General features: G+C 42.9%; 1 protein-coding gene across 1 annotated transcript in view; it reads right to left on the reverse strand.

Annotated features, from left to right (window-relative positions):
* SHC3 (SHC adaptor protein 3) overlaps positions 1-18,316 on the reverse strand; it is a 186,494-nt gene that overhangs the window by 78,997 nt on the left and 89,181 nt on the right. The window contains exon 3 of the mRNA XM_061163554.1: positions 2,366-2,429. Coding sequence (XP_061019537.1) covers positions 2,366-2,429 — 64 coding nt within the window. The remainder of the gene's footprint in view (positions 1-2,365; positions 2,430-18,316) is intronic.

Here is an 18,316-nt window from a genome sequence, read left to right on the forward strand (position 1 = left end):
GTTCCATCCGCCACACCTCCAACCTCCACCTTCCCCTCTCATCAGGCCCGCAAAGGCAATGTCCCAGAAATGAGCTGGGAGGGTGGCATCTGACCCTAACACATCAATTCTAGAGTATGCAGTATGCAAACTAAAACACCTAACATGCACACACTGAGATGAGGACCTTGCAGGAAGGTCAGAGGTGTCAATACACCAAGTAGCTCGTGATGGGATGCGTCTCATGGCAGTCACTCATAAGCCTCAGGAAAGCACCACAGGCCACAAGTTTTGCAGCCTCAGAAACTGGCTTCATCCCACCAGGAAACTACTCAGGACTAGACTAAATGGACCAGCTCATGGGGCTGATGAACAATCAAATGGTCCAGTTAAAACTGTTGGGTCTGGGGCCAGCATAAGGATGGACAGACCCAATTCTGCTCCAACTGGTGCATAAAACAGTCCTCCAGAACTGTCCTTGGCACAGGGACCAGCTGCCCCCCCCCATACTTCCTTTTCAGATTAGAACATGCCCTCTTCTAAGATGCCAATGCACTCTAGTTCTTAACCAGGCAGGCACTATTTTTGAATCCCCTGCCAGAGCTATTTAAAAAGAGAGATGCCTGAGGCCCACCCAGGAGATTCTGATTAAGTATACCAGAGTGAAGCCTCAAAATAGAAATTGCTTCCCCCACTTTTGTCAAGAGAACCCTGAGAACTGCTGGTCAAGTACCATATGACTTTAAAAGCATTCCTGTTTTCAAAATTCTGGAGCCTTCCTGGTCCTCTATGCCTCCCATGGGCTGATTGAAACACAGGCTAGCACATCAAGTTGAGCCTTCATCCAAACTTCTCTGCCTGAAATCCAGTTACTCTCTGGGTTCACCAATGTCTGCAAGCTATGAAAGCAGAGCTGACCCACAGCCCTGGAAGCAGCAGAGGCAATGACACAACCTGCCCCAGAACCTCAGCCTTGGGACAGACTCGAAGACAGGGATGCACGCACTCCCCACCATTCAGTCCAGGCTTCGAAAAGTCCAGATGGTGGGTATTTAATTATGTATATACTAGACACTTAAGGAAAGAGTTTTTCTATGTTTTCTCTTAATCAAGTTTTTTTTTTGTTTTTCCTTCTGGTCCAACCACCTCCAGGATGAAAAGGTCAAGGGATTAAAAGTGCAACCCCTGAAGCCAGGCGGCCTGAGCTTGAGCTCAGCTCCACCACCGTCTTGCGTTGTAAGTTCCCATCCCTGAACCTCAGTTTCTATCATCTGTAAAATGGGAATATCAAGCGGTATTCCAGAGATGGCTTGTTCTAGCTAACGAAAGCCAATTATTGATTTTTTAAGAGTTTTATGAGCTGGTCACAAAGATCAGACATGACGGAGTGACTGACCAACAACAATGAGCTGGTCATTAAAAGGAGCTGCTACTTAAAATTAATTTATGTAGACTTCCAATTAAATCAATTACATTTAAAAGACAAGCAATGAACACTCAAAACTCATCACTTCCTAACTGTTGCTACATTAGCTATTACCTATGCTGTTTAGGTTGGTGACTCGGTGGGAAAGCATCCACCTCCCAGTGCAGGAGATACAGGAGACTCAGGTTCAATCCCTGAGTCAGGAAGATCCCCTAGAGGAGGAAATGGCACCCCACTGCATTATTCTTGCCTGGAAAATTCCACGGACAGAGGAGCCTGGCAGGCTACAGTGCATGGGATCACAACTAGTCAGACATGACCAAGATACTGAGTATGCATGCCCATGCTGTTCATTATGTCCATTACATGCGGCAGGGATGCTGTGTAACAGTGACCTAAAACACACTTCTTCCCAACTGCCCTTTAGGGATATCAGGTTAGAGCTTGAAATTGGCCATAGTAGAGCATTTACCCCATAGAAACTGGCAAACATGACCAATTTAGTGCTTCTCAGTCTCCACCCCAAGAGCCTGTTGCTCAACTTTTACCAGCACACCCCTGAGGACATCAACCACAAAGAGTTGCTCAAATGAAATTAATTAATGTACGGAAAAGCTGAGAAGAGCATCTGGTCCTGGTTTACAGGGCTTTAGGTGTAGACCTGGGGTGTTTACTTTGGCAACACTATCAGTTAGCCTTGATAGCTAACTGTCCTCATCAACCATATGGCAAAGAGGGAATCTAAGCTCTTTTTGTTTTTAAAAGTGACAAGAGTCATTGTCACTATAAGTTACCCTCTTTAAACCAACGGATGCCTCTTGGTTCCCCACTCTCAGCCAAAAAAAAAAAAAAGGTGACAAGAGCCAGGCCATAGGAAAGAGAAACTGAACAATTGTGTGTGATTAAAGATACTGCGTGGTGACAGAAGTGGGAAAAAAATAAGAGCTGGGAGGATGGTACCTTTCTTTTCCTGAAGGCTCCCTTGGATCCAGGGACAGCTTCACAAACCCGGCTGATGGCTTCCCTAAGAGGACAGGAAGAGAGATCCATTTTATCACATCCATCAGGATTACATAACCCAGATTGTCTACACATACAAAAAACAAAACCAAAAATCCATACGCACTGTATCTTAGAACCTCTGGCTGCCAGTATCATAGTTCTATCTGTTGCAGTGGCCATTTCCTAAGGCTGTGATATGTATCAATGCCACACTTGCTTTTTTCTTTTTCAACATTTGGTTAAGATTCCGTTTTAGAAAATCACTGCCGTGAAGCGCTGAAGTGTACTTTTCTGGATGTTCTCTCCATGGCTGTGGTCATGGCACAAGGCCCAATCCTAATCAAGCACTGCTATTGATCAAGATCCTTCTGAAGTGAGTCAGAATGTAATTAAAAGAAATTCAGTCCTCTGAGTGTTATTCCCAGCTTCTGCAGTTACTAAATATCATAAAATCAAGAGAGTTTTGAAAGAGGAGAGGAACTCCGGGGGTATACAAATGAGCCAGAAATGAGGCTCTGTGCAGACATTTCTAGAACAACAGTGTGCTGGGCACAGTCCTGAGGAAGGAGACAAGGAACCTAGGTACCAAGGGGACTGGCAGGAGGACCAGCTGCACAGCGTCTGACCCACAGGCCTGTCCAGGGCAGCAGGCATGAAGCAGTGCGTGCATGCTCAGTCATGTCCAATTCTTTACAACCCTGTGGACTGTAGCCCGCCACATTCCTCTGCCCATAGGATTTTCCAGACAGGAATACTGGAGTGGATTGTCATGCCCTCCTCCAGGGGATCTTCCTGACCCAGGGATCAAACTTGTGTCTCCTGCCTTGCAGCCAGATTCTTTACCACTGAGCCACCCAGGGCACCCACAGGAGCAGTGGGTGGGTGCAAAAGTAAGACCAGGGGGAGGCTGCTATAGTCCAGATGCTGGAAGCTGGGGAGAGCATGGCTCTGGCGGGTGCTTGAAAGCATGCTTAGCACAATTTTGTGACTCAGCCTCAGTGAGAAATGATGAGTGATATGCCAAGTGAGGCCTCAAAGTCAGGAGCCCCAAAAAGAGCTGGGTTAACTTCTAACTCCCACATGGAAAAGGACAAAATAGTAAAAGAACATAAAAAAAATAATAAATAGGAATTTGGAGACACATTGAATAATAAAGAAGATAATGAGCCCTTAGTGACATGTCACAAACTTTTTCAGCTGAATACTTCTTGCAATTATTTCTATCATCTAGAAAAATTATTACTGTCACCATAGAATGCTATTAAGAGAAATATGACCTTGTCAAATTAAGCAAGAGACTATTAAGATAAGCTTTACATTTGCCATTCAACTCATTGTAGAGAAAGGAGAAAGAAATACTATTCTAAAAGTTCAGATGCCATAAAAACTATAGACAATGAATCATCATGATGCAGAAAAAGTTTATTTGAAAGAAACAAATTTTTTATGTTCATCCTTAGTCATTTATTTTAAAATACTATTATTCTAAAAGTGGTTCTATCAAAATGATCATTCAAAGTATTTTCTAAAGGTAAACTCCTTATTGAATAGAGTCGAGTCATTTCTCTAGAGAAACATGCATTTTTTTAAAAGTTACTATATTTTATGTTTAATTTTTTAAAAGTTTGATGCCTGTCTGCACTGTGTGTGTTGTATTAAATGATATATTTAGCTGAGCAAAGCAGTTCAGTCTCTGATAGTCCCAGCAGGCTAGAAAGACATTATTTGGTGAAAAGTTTCCAGTTAGTCATTTTTTAAATATCCCTAGTAAGCGTCAGATTTCTTTTCCCTTCCACTAACATGCAAGAGGGAAAAAACTGGTCTTGGATGACAGGCTTCAAAAAAGAAATGTCAAATGTCTAATTTAATATGTAGCTTACACATCATCAAATGTCCTATGTAGTCAAGCCATGAAGCTTGGGCAACAGGCCTTGCTACCTATGTACCACTTTGGGAGGTGGAAATGACCAGTGAGCATTAAGAATGGGATTGTGGTGAAAATGTTGCAAATAATAAACATGGTCTATCAAACAAATCCCATATCTCTATCCCTCCCATAGAGAGAAAAGCAACCATCTCAGGGCATGTTCAGAGACTCAACCTTTTGGCCTTAAACTTTGCAAATGTAAGACATTCTAGAAATGTCTCAGAGCTCATGAACTCAGGGAAGTCCTAGGGATCCCCCCTGTGGGCCAGCCTTTAGAATCCCCAAGGAGGTTTGCAAACCAAGCTGCTTTTCAGAAAAATGCTCTCCTTTCATCATTGGCAGAAACTTGTTTCTAATGACCATATTCCTCATGAGTGGGAATTCTCATTTCAGTCAGGTTGAGGGTATCCATTTCTGTTTGAAATAGAAATGTGACATAACTATTAATAAGTGCAATAGTTAGATGACTGAAATTAGCTTGAACTTCAAAGTCTAATTTAAATGTAACAATTTTTATGTCCCTCCTTACTCCCTAGCAGAGTGCCTCTTGGTGATCAGTACTATTTCAATTGGTTCATTTAGCAATCATTATTTAGCCTTTGTATAAGTCCATTTAAGCCTAGTTTGAGCCTCCAGTTGTGCTTTTGCCCTGTTTTTAATAACGGAAATTGCGTCCTAGCATTCTGTCCAGTGAGATCCCATTTTGGTAAGTCAACCATGACCTTGGAGTTCAGTTAATATGAAAATGGAATGTTTGGCACCTCCAGAGTCATCTGAGAGTACAATTACTGGCTTCAGTAGCCAGCCCCAGATGCTGCTCCTTACTTTCTCATGATTTCACCATCGTCCCTTTTTCAGTCTAAAATTTTCATCATTAGAGTCAGTACCCTAGAGATTTAATAGCTTTTTCATTGGAATACAGTACTATATCCTTTGAAATCATGCAGCATCACCTTATTCCCTACTCACAATCTCATTGCTGCCCACCCAATCTCCCCAAACACACACACACACACACACACACACACACACACACACACACACACACACACACATTTTATAGAATAAAACAATAAAAAGAAGAAAAACAGGACATCTGGGTTATTTCTACACTTATCACTCATATTCTAGTGGGTTGGGTATGCAACAAACACACACATATAATCACAAATTGTGATCAATTTCATGAAAAAACAAAAAGTAGAGGTATGTAGAATGTGTAGATAAGTAGAACCTGCCACCCTCAAATACGCCTCTCTGGTGTAAGGATCATTTTGAGCTGAAGGCAATTGAGAAGAAGCAGATACAAGAAAAGCTCCCTGTACTTCCCCTACTTGCCTAAAATTAGGACATGAATTTTCAAAGGCATTGCTTTCTCCTCTCTACCAGGAAGGACAACTGGAAACAATGCTGTGTGTGTGTGTTAGTCATTCAGTCATGTTGGACTCTTTGTGACCCAATGGACTGTAACTGATGGCCTGTCCATGGAATTCTCCAGGCAAGAATATTGGAGTGGGTTGCCATTTCCTCCTCCAGGGGTCTTCCTGACTCAGGGATCAAACCTGGGTCTCCTGCATTGCAGGCAGATTCTTTACCCTCTGAGCCACCAGGGAAGCTGGAGACAATGCTAGACCTAGATCAACCAAGAAATGCACCAGAGGAATCTGCATAGCAAACCTTGCTACTAGCTCTTATCTTCCATCAGTTTCCTCATGCATTTTATCTTTCCACAATCTGTCACCCTTAGAAACTCACTCTTTTTCCTTGTGCCTTGTCAATTCTGTACAGATCTATTCTTCAATTAAGGTATAAGCCCAAGTTCTAACCACTTCTTTGAGTTACTCAATGCTGAGTTTCACTGTGTGGATATGCACTGCATGCTTTAATCAACAGTTCATCTTTCTCTCATTAATCTGTCTTCTCTTAGCCTAATTTTAGGGTCCCAGGCAAAGAACATAGGAGGGTAGAGCACAAAAGTTTTTTCCTCCCCTACAGAATAAATGTGGTAATGTTTATCAGTTGAGGGGAAAAGTTACCCAGTGGGGAGCATTTAAGTGCCTGGGTAACCATCTAGGAAAAAGTAAGTTGAGTTCCTATCTTATATTTATATAAGTATGCAAATAGATCCTAGATGGATCACAAATTTAATTTGTTTGTGATGAAACCATAAGAGTACTAAAAGAAAACCAGGAAATTTTTTTTTAAATCTCTTAGAATGATACAGAAGCCATAAAAGAAAATATTGACATAATATCATAAAACTTCATGCACAAGAAAAAAATGACAATATTTCACAATCAAAGAGATAACTGTTCTAACATAAGTCAATAAAGAAAATATCAAAAACCCAATGGAAAATGGATAAAAGATATGAAGAGTTCACACAGGAAATAAATGGCTCTTGAAAATAGGACAAGATTCTCAGCTTTACCATAGTAAGAATACAAATTAAAGACTATACTAAAAATCAACTTTCACAGCCAAAGATTTAAGCTTGGTAAGACTTTGTAGGTAAAGTGCCTGCATTAGTGAGAATGTGTAAGTTGGTATAGCCTCTGTGGGAGCAGACTGGCCATATCCCTGACAAAACAAAAGACACAGAGACCCTTTCATCCAGCAGTTCTACCTTCAGGAATGCATCCTCTAAATACACTCAAAAACAGGACAGAAGACTTATATACAGCACCACTGATTGCAGCAAAGTCTTTAACATGCTGATGGGAAAGAAAGTCTATCATGGGACCAGTTCAACAAATTATGGTACCGCCATTAAATGAACTATCAATAGCATTGTTGATGGTGCCCTCTCCACTCTCACCTCCCTTTTCCTCCTCAGCTTTCTCCAAGTCACTCTTGTTCACACTAACTGTCCCTGCAAAGTTGCCAACAACCTCCCTGGCACCAAATCGACAAGTGATCTCCTGTCCTCACCTCCTTGACATACTTCCTTTTCTTGACTTCTTGCTTCCACACACTTCTGACATGCTCCGCCCTCTTGAGTGTTCCTGGTCAGTTTCTCTCCTTCTCCATGACTCTACCTCTAAATCGTAGAAAGCCCTAGCGATCTATTCAGCCCAACTCCTCTCTGTCCTTTGTATAATCTGGACAAGTAGATGGTGCAATCTGAGAACAAATTTACTGCCCAAACATCTTCTGTCTAAATCCACTCAGGCAACCAGCTCCTCCCTGGCTCCTGATGAAGCCCTTGGACACACCCCACATCTGGTCAACTCACTTCCAGACAAGAAAATGTCCTCAATCACTTACAACTGACTCCATTTTCCTATTTCCAGTGATTTAAAATGTTAGGTCCCAGTGTAATAGTGAAAGCCTGGAATATCATTTAAAGTTAGAGCTCTTCTCCCTCTGTTAGCACTGCCTGGAGCCCAAAACCTTCTGGTGGCCAAGGAAGGAGGTGCCTCCTATCCTCTGGCCACAGCTTCTGATTTCTTGGCTGGGATGGGGGTCTGGGGATGCATACAAAGAAGTCAGGGACCACTGAGGGACACTGTAAGCCCTGGGTCTGGGCCCTCAGGCTAGGACTGAGGGTTTCAGCAGACTCCTCTAACAGGCACTCTCATTGCTTCTTATGCAGAGTACCTCATGACAAATACTAGACTGGATAAAGCACAAGCTGGAATCAAGATTGCCAGGAGAAATATCAATAATCTCAGATATGCAGATGATACCCTTATGGCAGAAAGTGAAGAAGAACTAAAGAGCCTCTTGATGAAAGTGAAAGAGCAGAGTGAAAAATTTGGCTTAAAACTCAACATTCAGAAAACTAAGATCATGGCATCTGGTCCCATCACTTCATGGCAAATAGATGGGGAAACAGCAGAAACAGTGACAGGCTTTATTTTGGGGGGCTCCAAAATCACTGCAGATAGTGACTGTAGCCATGAAATTAAAAGATACTTGCTCCTTGAAAGAAAAGCTATGACCAACCTAGACAGCATATTAAAAAGCAGAGACATTACCTTGCCAACAAAGGTCCATCTACTCAAAGCTATTGTTTTTCCAGTAGTCATGTATAGATGTGAAATTTGAACCATAAAGCAGGCTGAGCATCAAAGAATTAGTGCTTTTGAACTGTGGTGTTGGAGAAGTCTCTTGTGAGTCCCTTGGACTGCAAGGAGATCCAACCAGTCCATCCTAAAGGAAATCAGTCCTGAATATTCATTGGAAGGACTGATGCTGAAACTGAAACTCCAATACTTTGGCCATCTGATGCGAAGAACTGACTCATTTGAAAAGAACCCAGTGCTGGGAAAGATTGAAGGTGGGAGGAGAAGGGGACGACAGAGGATGAGATGGTTGGATGGCATTGCTGACTCAATGGACATGAGTTTGAGTAAACTCACAGAGAGGGTGATGGACAGGGAAGCCTGGCTTGCTGCAGTCCATGGGGTCACAAAGAGTTGGACATGACTGAGGGTCTGAACTGAACTGAACTTGCTTCTTTGACAGCTCAGTCCTCCTCTACCAGGAATAGTTGGTTGCCTGTGCTATGAAATAGCACACACCTGCCCCTCCTAGCATCACACCTGTGGAGTAGCTCCAGCCTATTGCTGCTGACACAGCCCCATTCTTCAGCTAAATGCTTTCTAGCATGGATTCAGAAGGCTCATGACCCATTAGGGTGCCTCCTGCGCACAGCACCTTCTATCAGCTATAGGTAGTTTCTCTCCAAACACATTCCCTCCTGCTTAAGGTCTCAACATTGCAATTCCTCAGATCCACTGGGCTGCCCGAGCTCCCTGTGACACATGCCAAAGTCTGTGTCATCTTCTCAAAGACCATCACTGTATCTGATGCAAGAGGAAACCATCTGGCTCCGTCCACATTAGCAGGGTAGAGACCATAAGACACAAGACTCTAGCCAGAGAAGTCCTCTCCATAATTCCCAGCATCATTCATTCATTCTGCCTTCCGGGTGAGTATTGGGAAAACAACAGCAAAGAAGGTTCCACACCCATCTGTGGTGATCCCACACCTTAGCCCTCCAGCAGTGCTGGAGCCATGCCCTGCCTGGACCTCTGCTAAACAAAGGCAGAGTCCAATTTTACTCTGTGGTTACCTCTACCTATTTCTGTCCTCAGGTATCTTATTATCTCTAGCTCCAAAGGCCTCATTTGTCTTCATCTCCAGCTTCAACCTTTCCCAGGATATTGGTACCAGGATTTTATAGACAATTACCACATCCAGTTGCTATCTCAGCTCATTGTCTAAAGTTTTCTCAGACTTGTTTTCAAACAAAGCCTTGATTGTCCCTACTAAAAGCATTCCTTCCCTGGTCTTCCCACGGTAGAAAACAGGACCATGGTCCAGAGAGCTACCCCCACCCCACACCCAGTAGCTGTCCTTGATCCTCCCATGCCACAGCAAATCCATCAGAGCTCTGACCACCGTGGAGAAGCAAGACAGTCTACGTTCTCAAGAAACCTACAGAGCAGAGGAGGAGACCAGTGACTCATGGAATACTCTAGAGAAAGCAGTAGCCAGAGCACGTGCACTGTGAACTACCAGAAGGCAATTCTGTCTTTCAGAGAAGCAAAAAAGCAGGTACACTTTGTCCACAGAGAGGCCTCCATGCTAAAGGAGCGGGAGGCCAGGGGTGGTAGAAGATCTCAGGAGAAAATACAGATTGGAAATGGGATCAGAGAAGCATGACATGATGGAAATAGAAGGAGCAGCCTTATGGAGCAATGGATGGTCTGGGAAATAGCAGACTGGGTCAGATTTGCAGAGAGCTGGGAGAAAGAAACAGATGGGTTTAAAATTCAGATCCAGGCCCAAGAAGTATTCAGAGGTGCTCTGAGGAGTGACAAACAGAGGTCTTTTAAATAGGTCTGATATTGGCCATTATCAAAAAGTCTACAAACAGTAAATGCTGGAGAGGGTGTGGATAAAGGGAACCCTCTTGCACTTTTGGTGGGAATGTAAATTGATATAGCCACTATGGAGAAGAGTATGGAGAGCTACCATATGACCCAGAAATCCCACTACTGGGCATATAACCAGAGAAACCACAATTCAGAAAGATACATGCACCCCAATGTTCATTGCAGCACTATTTACAACAGCAGGTACATGGAAGCAAACTAAGAGTCCATCAGCAGAGAAATGGATAAAGAAAATGTGGTACATATACAATGGAATATTAGCCATAAAATAGGAATGAAATTGGGTCATTTGTAGAAACATGGGTGGACCTTGAGGCTGTTGGACAGAGTGGAATGAGTCAGAAAAAGAAAAACAAATATTTCGTATTCACAAGTATATGTGGAATCTAGAAAAATGGTATAGATGATCTTATCTGAAAAACAGAAATAAAGACACAGATGTAAAGAACAAACATATGGACACCAAAGCAGGAAGGAAGGGGTGGGGTAAATTGGGAGATTGGAACAGAGGTACATATACTATCGACACTATGTATAAAATAGATAACTAATGATGGTGAATGGTATTGTTTCCTTAATTTCTCTTTCTGTTTTTTCATTGTTAGTGTATAGGAATGCAAGGGATTTCTGTGTGTCAATTTTATATCCTGCAACTTTACTATATTCATTGATTAGCTCTAGTAATTTTCTGGAAGAGTCTTTAGGGTTTTCTATGTAGAGGATCATGTCATCTGCAAACAGTGAGAGTTTCACTTCTTCTTTTCCTATCTGGATTCCTTTTACTTCTTTTTCTGCTCTGATTGCTGTGGCCAAAACTTCCAACACTATGTTGAATAGTAGTGGTGAGAGTGGGCATCCTTGTATTGTTCCTGATTTCAGGGGAAATGCTTTCAATTTTTCACCATTGAGGGTGATACTTGCTGTGGGTTGCCATTGCAACAAAAAGAATAAAATACTTAAGAGTATATCTACCTAAAGAAACAAAAGACCTATACATAGAAAACTATAAAACACTGATGAAAGAAATCAAAGAGGACACAAACAGATGGAGAAACATACCATGCTCATGGATTGGAAGAATCAATATTGTCAAAATGGCTATTCTACCCAAAGCAATCTATAGATTCAATGCAATCCCTATCAAGCTACCAACGGTATTTTTCACAGAACTAGAACAAATAATTTCACAATTTGTATGGAAATACAAAAAACCTCGAATAGCCAAAGTAATCTTGAGAAAGAAGAATGGAACTGGAGGAATCAACCTGCCTGACTGCAGACTCTACTACAAAGCCACAGTCATCAAGACAGTATGGTACTGGCACAAAGACAGAAATATAGATCAATGGAACAGAATAGAAAGCCCAGAGATGAATCCACGAACCTATGGACACCTTATCTTTGACAAAGGAGGCAAGGATATACAATGGAAAAAAGACAACCTCTTTAACAAGTGGTGCTGGGAAAGCTGGTCAACCACTTGTAAAAGAATGAAACTAGAACACTTTCTAACACCATACACAAAAATAAACTCAAAATGGATTAAAGATCTAAATGTAAGACCAGAAACTATAAAACTCCTAGAGGAGAACATAGGCAAAACACTCTCCTACATAAACCACAGCAAGATCCTCTATGACCCACCTCCCAGAATATTGGAAATAAAAGCAAAACTAAACAAATGGGACCTAATGAAACTTAAAAGCTTTTGCACAACGAAGGAAACTATAAGGAAGGTGAAAAGACAGCCCTCAGATTGGGAGAAAATAATAGCAAATGAAGAAACAGACAAAGGATTAATCTCAAAAATATACAAGCAACTCTTGAAGCTCAATTCCAGAAAAATAAATGACCCAATCAAAAAATGGGCCAAAGAACTAAACAGAAATTTCTCCAAAGAAGACATACAGATGGCTAACAAACACATGAAAAGATGCTCAACATCACTCATTATCAGAGAAATGCAAATCAAAACCACAATGAGGTACCATTACACGCCAGTCAGGATGGCTGCTATCCAAAAATCTACAAGCAGTAAATGCTGGAGAGGGTGTGGAGAAAAGGGGACCCTCTTACACTGTTGGTGGGAATGCAAACTAGTACAGCCGCTATGGAAAACAGTGTGGAGATTTTTTAAAAAACTGGAAATAGAACTGCCACATGACCCAGCAATACCACTTCTGGGCATACACACTGAGGAAACCAGATCTGAAAGAGACATGTGCACCCCAATGTTCATCACAGCACTGTTTATAATAGCCAGGACATTGAAGCAACCTAGATGCCCATCAGCAGATGAATGGATAAGGAAGCTGTGGTACATATACACCATGGAATATTACTCAGCCGTTAAAAAGAATTCATTTGAACCAGTTCTAATGAGATGGATGAAACTGGAGCCCATTATACAGAGTGAAGTAAGCCAGAAAGATAAAGAACATTACAGCATACTAACACATATATATGGAATTTAGAAAGATGGTAACGATAACCCTATATGCAAAACAGAAAAAGAGACACAGAAATACAGAACAGACTTTTGAACTCTGTGGGAGAATGTGAGGGTGGGATATTTCAAAAGAACAGCATGTATACTATCTATGGTGAAACAGATCACCAGCCCAGGTGGGATGCATGAGACAAGTGCTCCGGCCTGGTGCATTGGGAAGACCCAGAGGAATCAGGTGGAGAGGGAGGTGGGAGGGGGAATCGGGATGGGGAATACGTGTAAATCCATGGCTGATTCATATCAATGTACGACAAAACCCACTGGAAAAAAAAAATATATATATATATATATATATATACAAGCAACTCTTGAAGCTCAATTCCAGAAAAATAAATGACCCAATCAAAAAATGGGCCAAAGAACTAAACAGACATTTCTCCAAAGACATACAGATGGCTAACAAACACATGAAAAGATGCTCAACATCACTCATTATCAGAGAAATGCAAATCAAAACCACAATGAGGTACCATTACACGCCAGTCAGGATGGCTGCTATCCAAAAATCTACAAGCAATAAATGCTGGAGAGGGTGTGGAGAAAAGGGAACCCTCTTACACTGTTGGTGGGAATGCAAACTAGTACAGCCACTATGGAAAACAGTGTGGAGATTTCTTTAAAAACTGGAAATAGAACTGCCATATGACCCAGCAATACCACTTCTGGGCATACACACTGAGGAAACCAGATCTGAAAGAGACACATGCACCCCAATGTTCATTGCAGCACTGTTTATAATAGCCAGGACATGGAAGCAACCTAGATGCCCATCAGCAGATGAATGGATAAGGAAGCTGTGGTACATATACACCATGGAATATTACTCAGCCGTTAAAAAGAATTCATTTGAATCAGTTCTAAAGAGATGGATGAAACTGGAGCCCATTATACAGAGTGAAGTAAGCCAGAAAGATAAAGAACATTACAGCATACTAACACATATATATGGAATTTAGAAAGATGGTAACGACAACCCTATATCAAAACAGAAAAAGAGACACAGAAGTACAGAACAGACTTTTGAACTCTGTGGGAGAAGGTGAGGGTGGGATGTTGCGAAAGAACAGCATGTATATTATCTATGGTGAAACAGGTCACCAGCCCAGGTGGGATGCATGAGACAAGTGCTCAGGCCTGGTGCACTGGGAAGACCCAGAGGAATCGGGTGGAGAGGGAGGTGGGAGGGGGGATCAGGATGGGGAATACGTGTAAATCTATTGCTGATTCATGTTAATGTATGACAAAACCCACAAAAAAAAAAAAAAATGTAATCCCATTGTATATCCTAATTTGTGAATGTCTTCTCTCTGTCAGCATAATACATATGAGAGTCATCTTTTTTGTTGTATGCAAAAAAAAAAAAAATAGATAACTAATGAGCACCTATTGTACAGCTTAGGTAACTCTACTCCATGCTCTGTGGTGACCTAAATGGCAAGAAAAATCCAAAAGAGGAAATATATGTATATGTGGAGCTGATTCATTTTCCTGTACAATAGAAACTAACTTGACATTGAAAACCAACTGTACGCCAAAAAAAAAAAAAAAATTATTTAAGAAAGAAAGAAACAGGGCTGATATGATAGAAATAAAACTGAATGGACATTAACCTAGCAGCAGACAGAGGGTACTGAGAAACAGCAGGCAGGGAGACCAGCCCAGACTTCTGCGGTGAAATGACAAGAAAAAGAGGTGCATTTGGAGAAGAAAACTCAACAGGCCTGCCTGATAGTGGTGAGTAGAGCTAAGGGTAGGGCCACAGACAGCTCACTCTCACTGTTAGGATGGCCCTTCACTTCCCCCAAAGACGCTTGAAAGCAGCCCATTATCTCCATCGTGAAGCCATGAGACAGGCAGGCAAGGTATGAGAGCCAACACCCAGCAAGGATGGGGCCAGGAGGCTGCCACTCAGGGTTAGAGGGCACATGGGTGCTCAAAGTGCCAGGAGGAGGGCTTAGAGCAGATGGCTTCTTCCTAGCTTCATCTATGCAGATGGATGGAAATATCCCAACACCTATGATCTAAAGCATCACACAGGATTAAACACAATATTAGGCATCAAAAATAACCTCCAACTTAATTTGTCAAAAGGAATTTCACCACAACAGGTCAAAAGCACTTAAGTTTTCCAACAATAGGTATGTTGCAAGGAGAAACAGAGCCATGGATTTTGAAATCTCTGTACCACTGGAAGAATCAGTGAGATAACCAAAGCGAGTTCCCCAACTGTCTGTTTTACAGAGTCAACTCTGCCATCGTTATCCCAACATTCCCAATGTTTGTGATTTGCCCCAGACACACGTACACAGTAGGTATCAAAAAAATACTGGTTGCTGATTACTAAATAGATATAAAAACTAGTATCCTATAATTTCTCATTTAAAATAAAAGCCCAACAGAAAAGTTGAAAAAGCATTCCTTAAGCACTTTGATATCTCCAAAATGAAACATAAACCCTTGAGATTGCTAAAAATGTCTGAACCAAAGAAAAAAGCTCCCTGAGACAATATTAAACCTAATATTCCTAATGGTTTAAATAACTAAAGTCTGCTCAAGATCACTGGTGGTGGTCACAGACATCTCTCGCTGAGAGTTCAGAGACTTGATTTATTCTTATGAGTACTTCCACTGAATTTTCTTTTCCCCTTTAACATTCTAACTAGTGGGTTAGAAAAAGTGCTCCCAATTCAACTGCTTCAAGATGCTGATAAGCCAATCAAAGAGAAAGGTGCACCTCATAATTGCTCTTTTTGGACAAGTGCAAGTTTATAAAAAGCCAAGTTCTCAGGTAACCAGGATGAGTCCACGACCCACACGGTGCTGTAGGCAAGGTGGTCCCACTTCCCTCTGAATGCCAGCCACCAAGAGGTTAAATGGGGCTGCCCAAAGGAGCATGGTCTCCACAGACCTTGGAAACTCTGCCTATATCTATCTTTAATGCCAGCTTTTAAGAGAGATTCATCTTCTGAGATCAAATACCACAGGCTCTAAAGAACCCAATGCCACTGAAACCTGCTTCCTTACAGCACAGCAGAAATATAGGAGAAGCAAGCAAATCTTACCTCAAAGTCTCCGACCCTTTGGATACACATACCAAAAGCAAACCAGTCAATTCTAAAGGAAATAAACCCTGCATATTCATTGGAAGTACTATTGCCAAAGTTGAAACTCTAGTGCTTTGGCCACCTGACATGAATAGCTAACTCATCAGAGAAGACGGATGCTGGGAAAGATTGAAGGCAAAAGGAGAAGAGGGTGACAGAGAATGAGATGGTTGGAAGGCATCACTGAGTCAATGGACATGAACTTGGGCAAACTCCGGGAAAGAGTGAAGGAGAGGGAAGCCTGGTGTGCTGCAGTCCACAGGGTCACAAAGAATCAGACATGACTGAGCAACTGAACAACCACCAAAAGCAAAAGGGGACCTGACATTTTCCAGGCTTTGTTCTACATGTTTCAGGGAATGTGTGCATGCTCAGTCACTTCAGTCATGTCTGACTCTTTGCAACCCTATGGACCGTAGCCTGCCAGGCTCCTCTGTCCCGGGGGATTCTCCAGGCAAGAATACTGGAGCGGGTTGCCATTTCCTTCTCCAGGGGCTCTTCCTGACCCAGGGATTGAACCCGCGTCTCTTTCAAGGTGTGGCCTCATTTAATCCTCACACATCCTTGGAAGATAGGGCCACTGATGCTGATTTTATAGTTGAGGAGATGAAGACACAGAGTATTTAAGCAAAGTGTCTGAGATCACACAGCCAGCAAGCTCCTGAGCCTGCTTGGAATCCCAGGACTGAACCCTCAGCTCCAAGACCGGATCACATGGGAGGTCCACAGAGATGGTGCATTTTTTGAACCCATCTCTCTGGACCTCAGGAGAGTCCACCCACATGTTCCTCAGCAAGGTCACCAGCAACTGACTCAGAATCTTAGCATCTTCACCATCTCAGAACTACATAAGGCCTTGGAAGTCCTCAACACCATTTCTAATCCACTGGGGACCTTGAGTGGTGGGCAAGATGGGGGCTGTGAGTAAAAAAACCAGGTGCCATAATATCCAAAACCTATGGAATGGGTAAACACACCATATTCGGAGTAAAATTGTGCTGGGAGTGAAAAAGAGCAGACTAGGGATCCACACAGAACATGAATGAGTGTGAACAAAGTTGTATGCATGAGGGAGGTCATGCAAAAGAGAGTTAAGTGCCACCTGACTCCACATATATAAAAATTCCAGGAAATGCACGCCGATCTATACGTGATGGTGCTCTGTGCGTGACTAGGAGACCACAGGAGGAGGAACGAGCCTGTTCCCATACTCCCTGGGAGAAGCCTGGGTCCAACATTCCCAGTCACGTCTGGTAAAGTCAGGACAGGTTTCCATCATCAAGCCTCTCTGTGGCTCTAGTTTTGGCTGTACTGCCTAAACCTGGACCAGACACCTGCTCTTCCTTCCCTCCATCCTCTGCATTCACTTTCCTTTGTAAAATGGCAGCTACAACATTGTGGGTGTCCCTTTGGCCAGACACTAGGCTGGGCTGGCCGTGCTCTCTACCACACTGCAGACTCAGAAGCCATTTCCCAGTGAGCTCTTCCCCTTTAGGATCCTGTGGGTGGATGGATGCAGGTTTTGGAGGCAGCAGCTAAAAACAGGTTTAGCCAACAGGAGGATCTCCAATGCAGCCCTATTTAACAGTCCTGAGCCTCACACAGACACGTCCTCTGTCATTATTTTCTGTATATCATGACAGTTTGACATCTTAAAGAAACTCTCTAGCTGGGGACAGACCACTCCTCTGGGATTAGCTGATTCTTTAGAGAGAGCAAAGGGCCCAGAGGAGAGACCGATGACATGCCGATGAACAAATTCAGAGCCAGGCCTCCTCTCTCAGGCCCCTGCACCTCAGAGGCAATATTCCCCTGCCTCTCTCATCACCAGACTGGGTGCCAGGAGACTGCTATAGCTCAGAGCCCACAGGAGTTATTCGAGCTAGCTAAGCTGGCTAAGCTGGCCTCAACCTTTTCCCTTCTGTCCTCTGTCTCCTGCTTCCTCCTGTGCCTCCTGACATCAGGGTGGGGGGAGCTCATGCCAGCCTCACAAAAACTCAGGGGCTGTCTCAGTCTGACACCTCCTCCTCTCTACTCCGGTGGGGGCCATCTCAGTGAGCTCCCCCTTTCAGAGCAGCCACTGGGGGTCGAAGGGGGAGTGAGGAGGAGCCCTGCGGAGCCCAAGGGTCAGAGAAGGGGAGGGGAGGAAGAGGCATGCTCCCCGCCTCTTTCGGGGACCTACTTCATTGGTCCCCAAACATCCTTTCTGTCACCATGTTATTAATAGAACAACAGATTCTTATATAAACAAACTCCAGAAGACGAGCAGCATGGAATATAGGAAGCCAAAGTACAAATTCCTAGAAATAAAGACCACATAGACACAATGGGTTGTTTTTCTCAAAAAGATGTTTAATATCAGGCAAGAACTACAAGGCAGTCAATCAAAAGGGTGATCACAGCACCCTGTGGGTAAGGAGGCAGAGACCCCCAGAGAGGTGGGGAAGTGCAGGATTAGGGGAG

This window comes from Dama dama, chromosome 16 (assembly GCF_033118175.1).
Source record: "Dama dama isolate Ldn47 chromosome 16, ASM3311817v1, whole genome shotgun sequence".
NCBI lineage: Eukaryota > Metazoa > Chordata > Mammalia > Artiodactyla > Cervidae > Dama > Dama dama.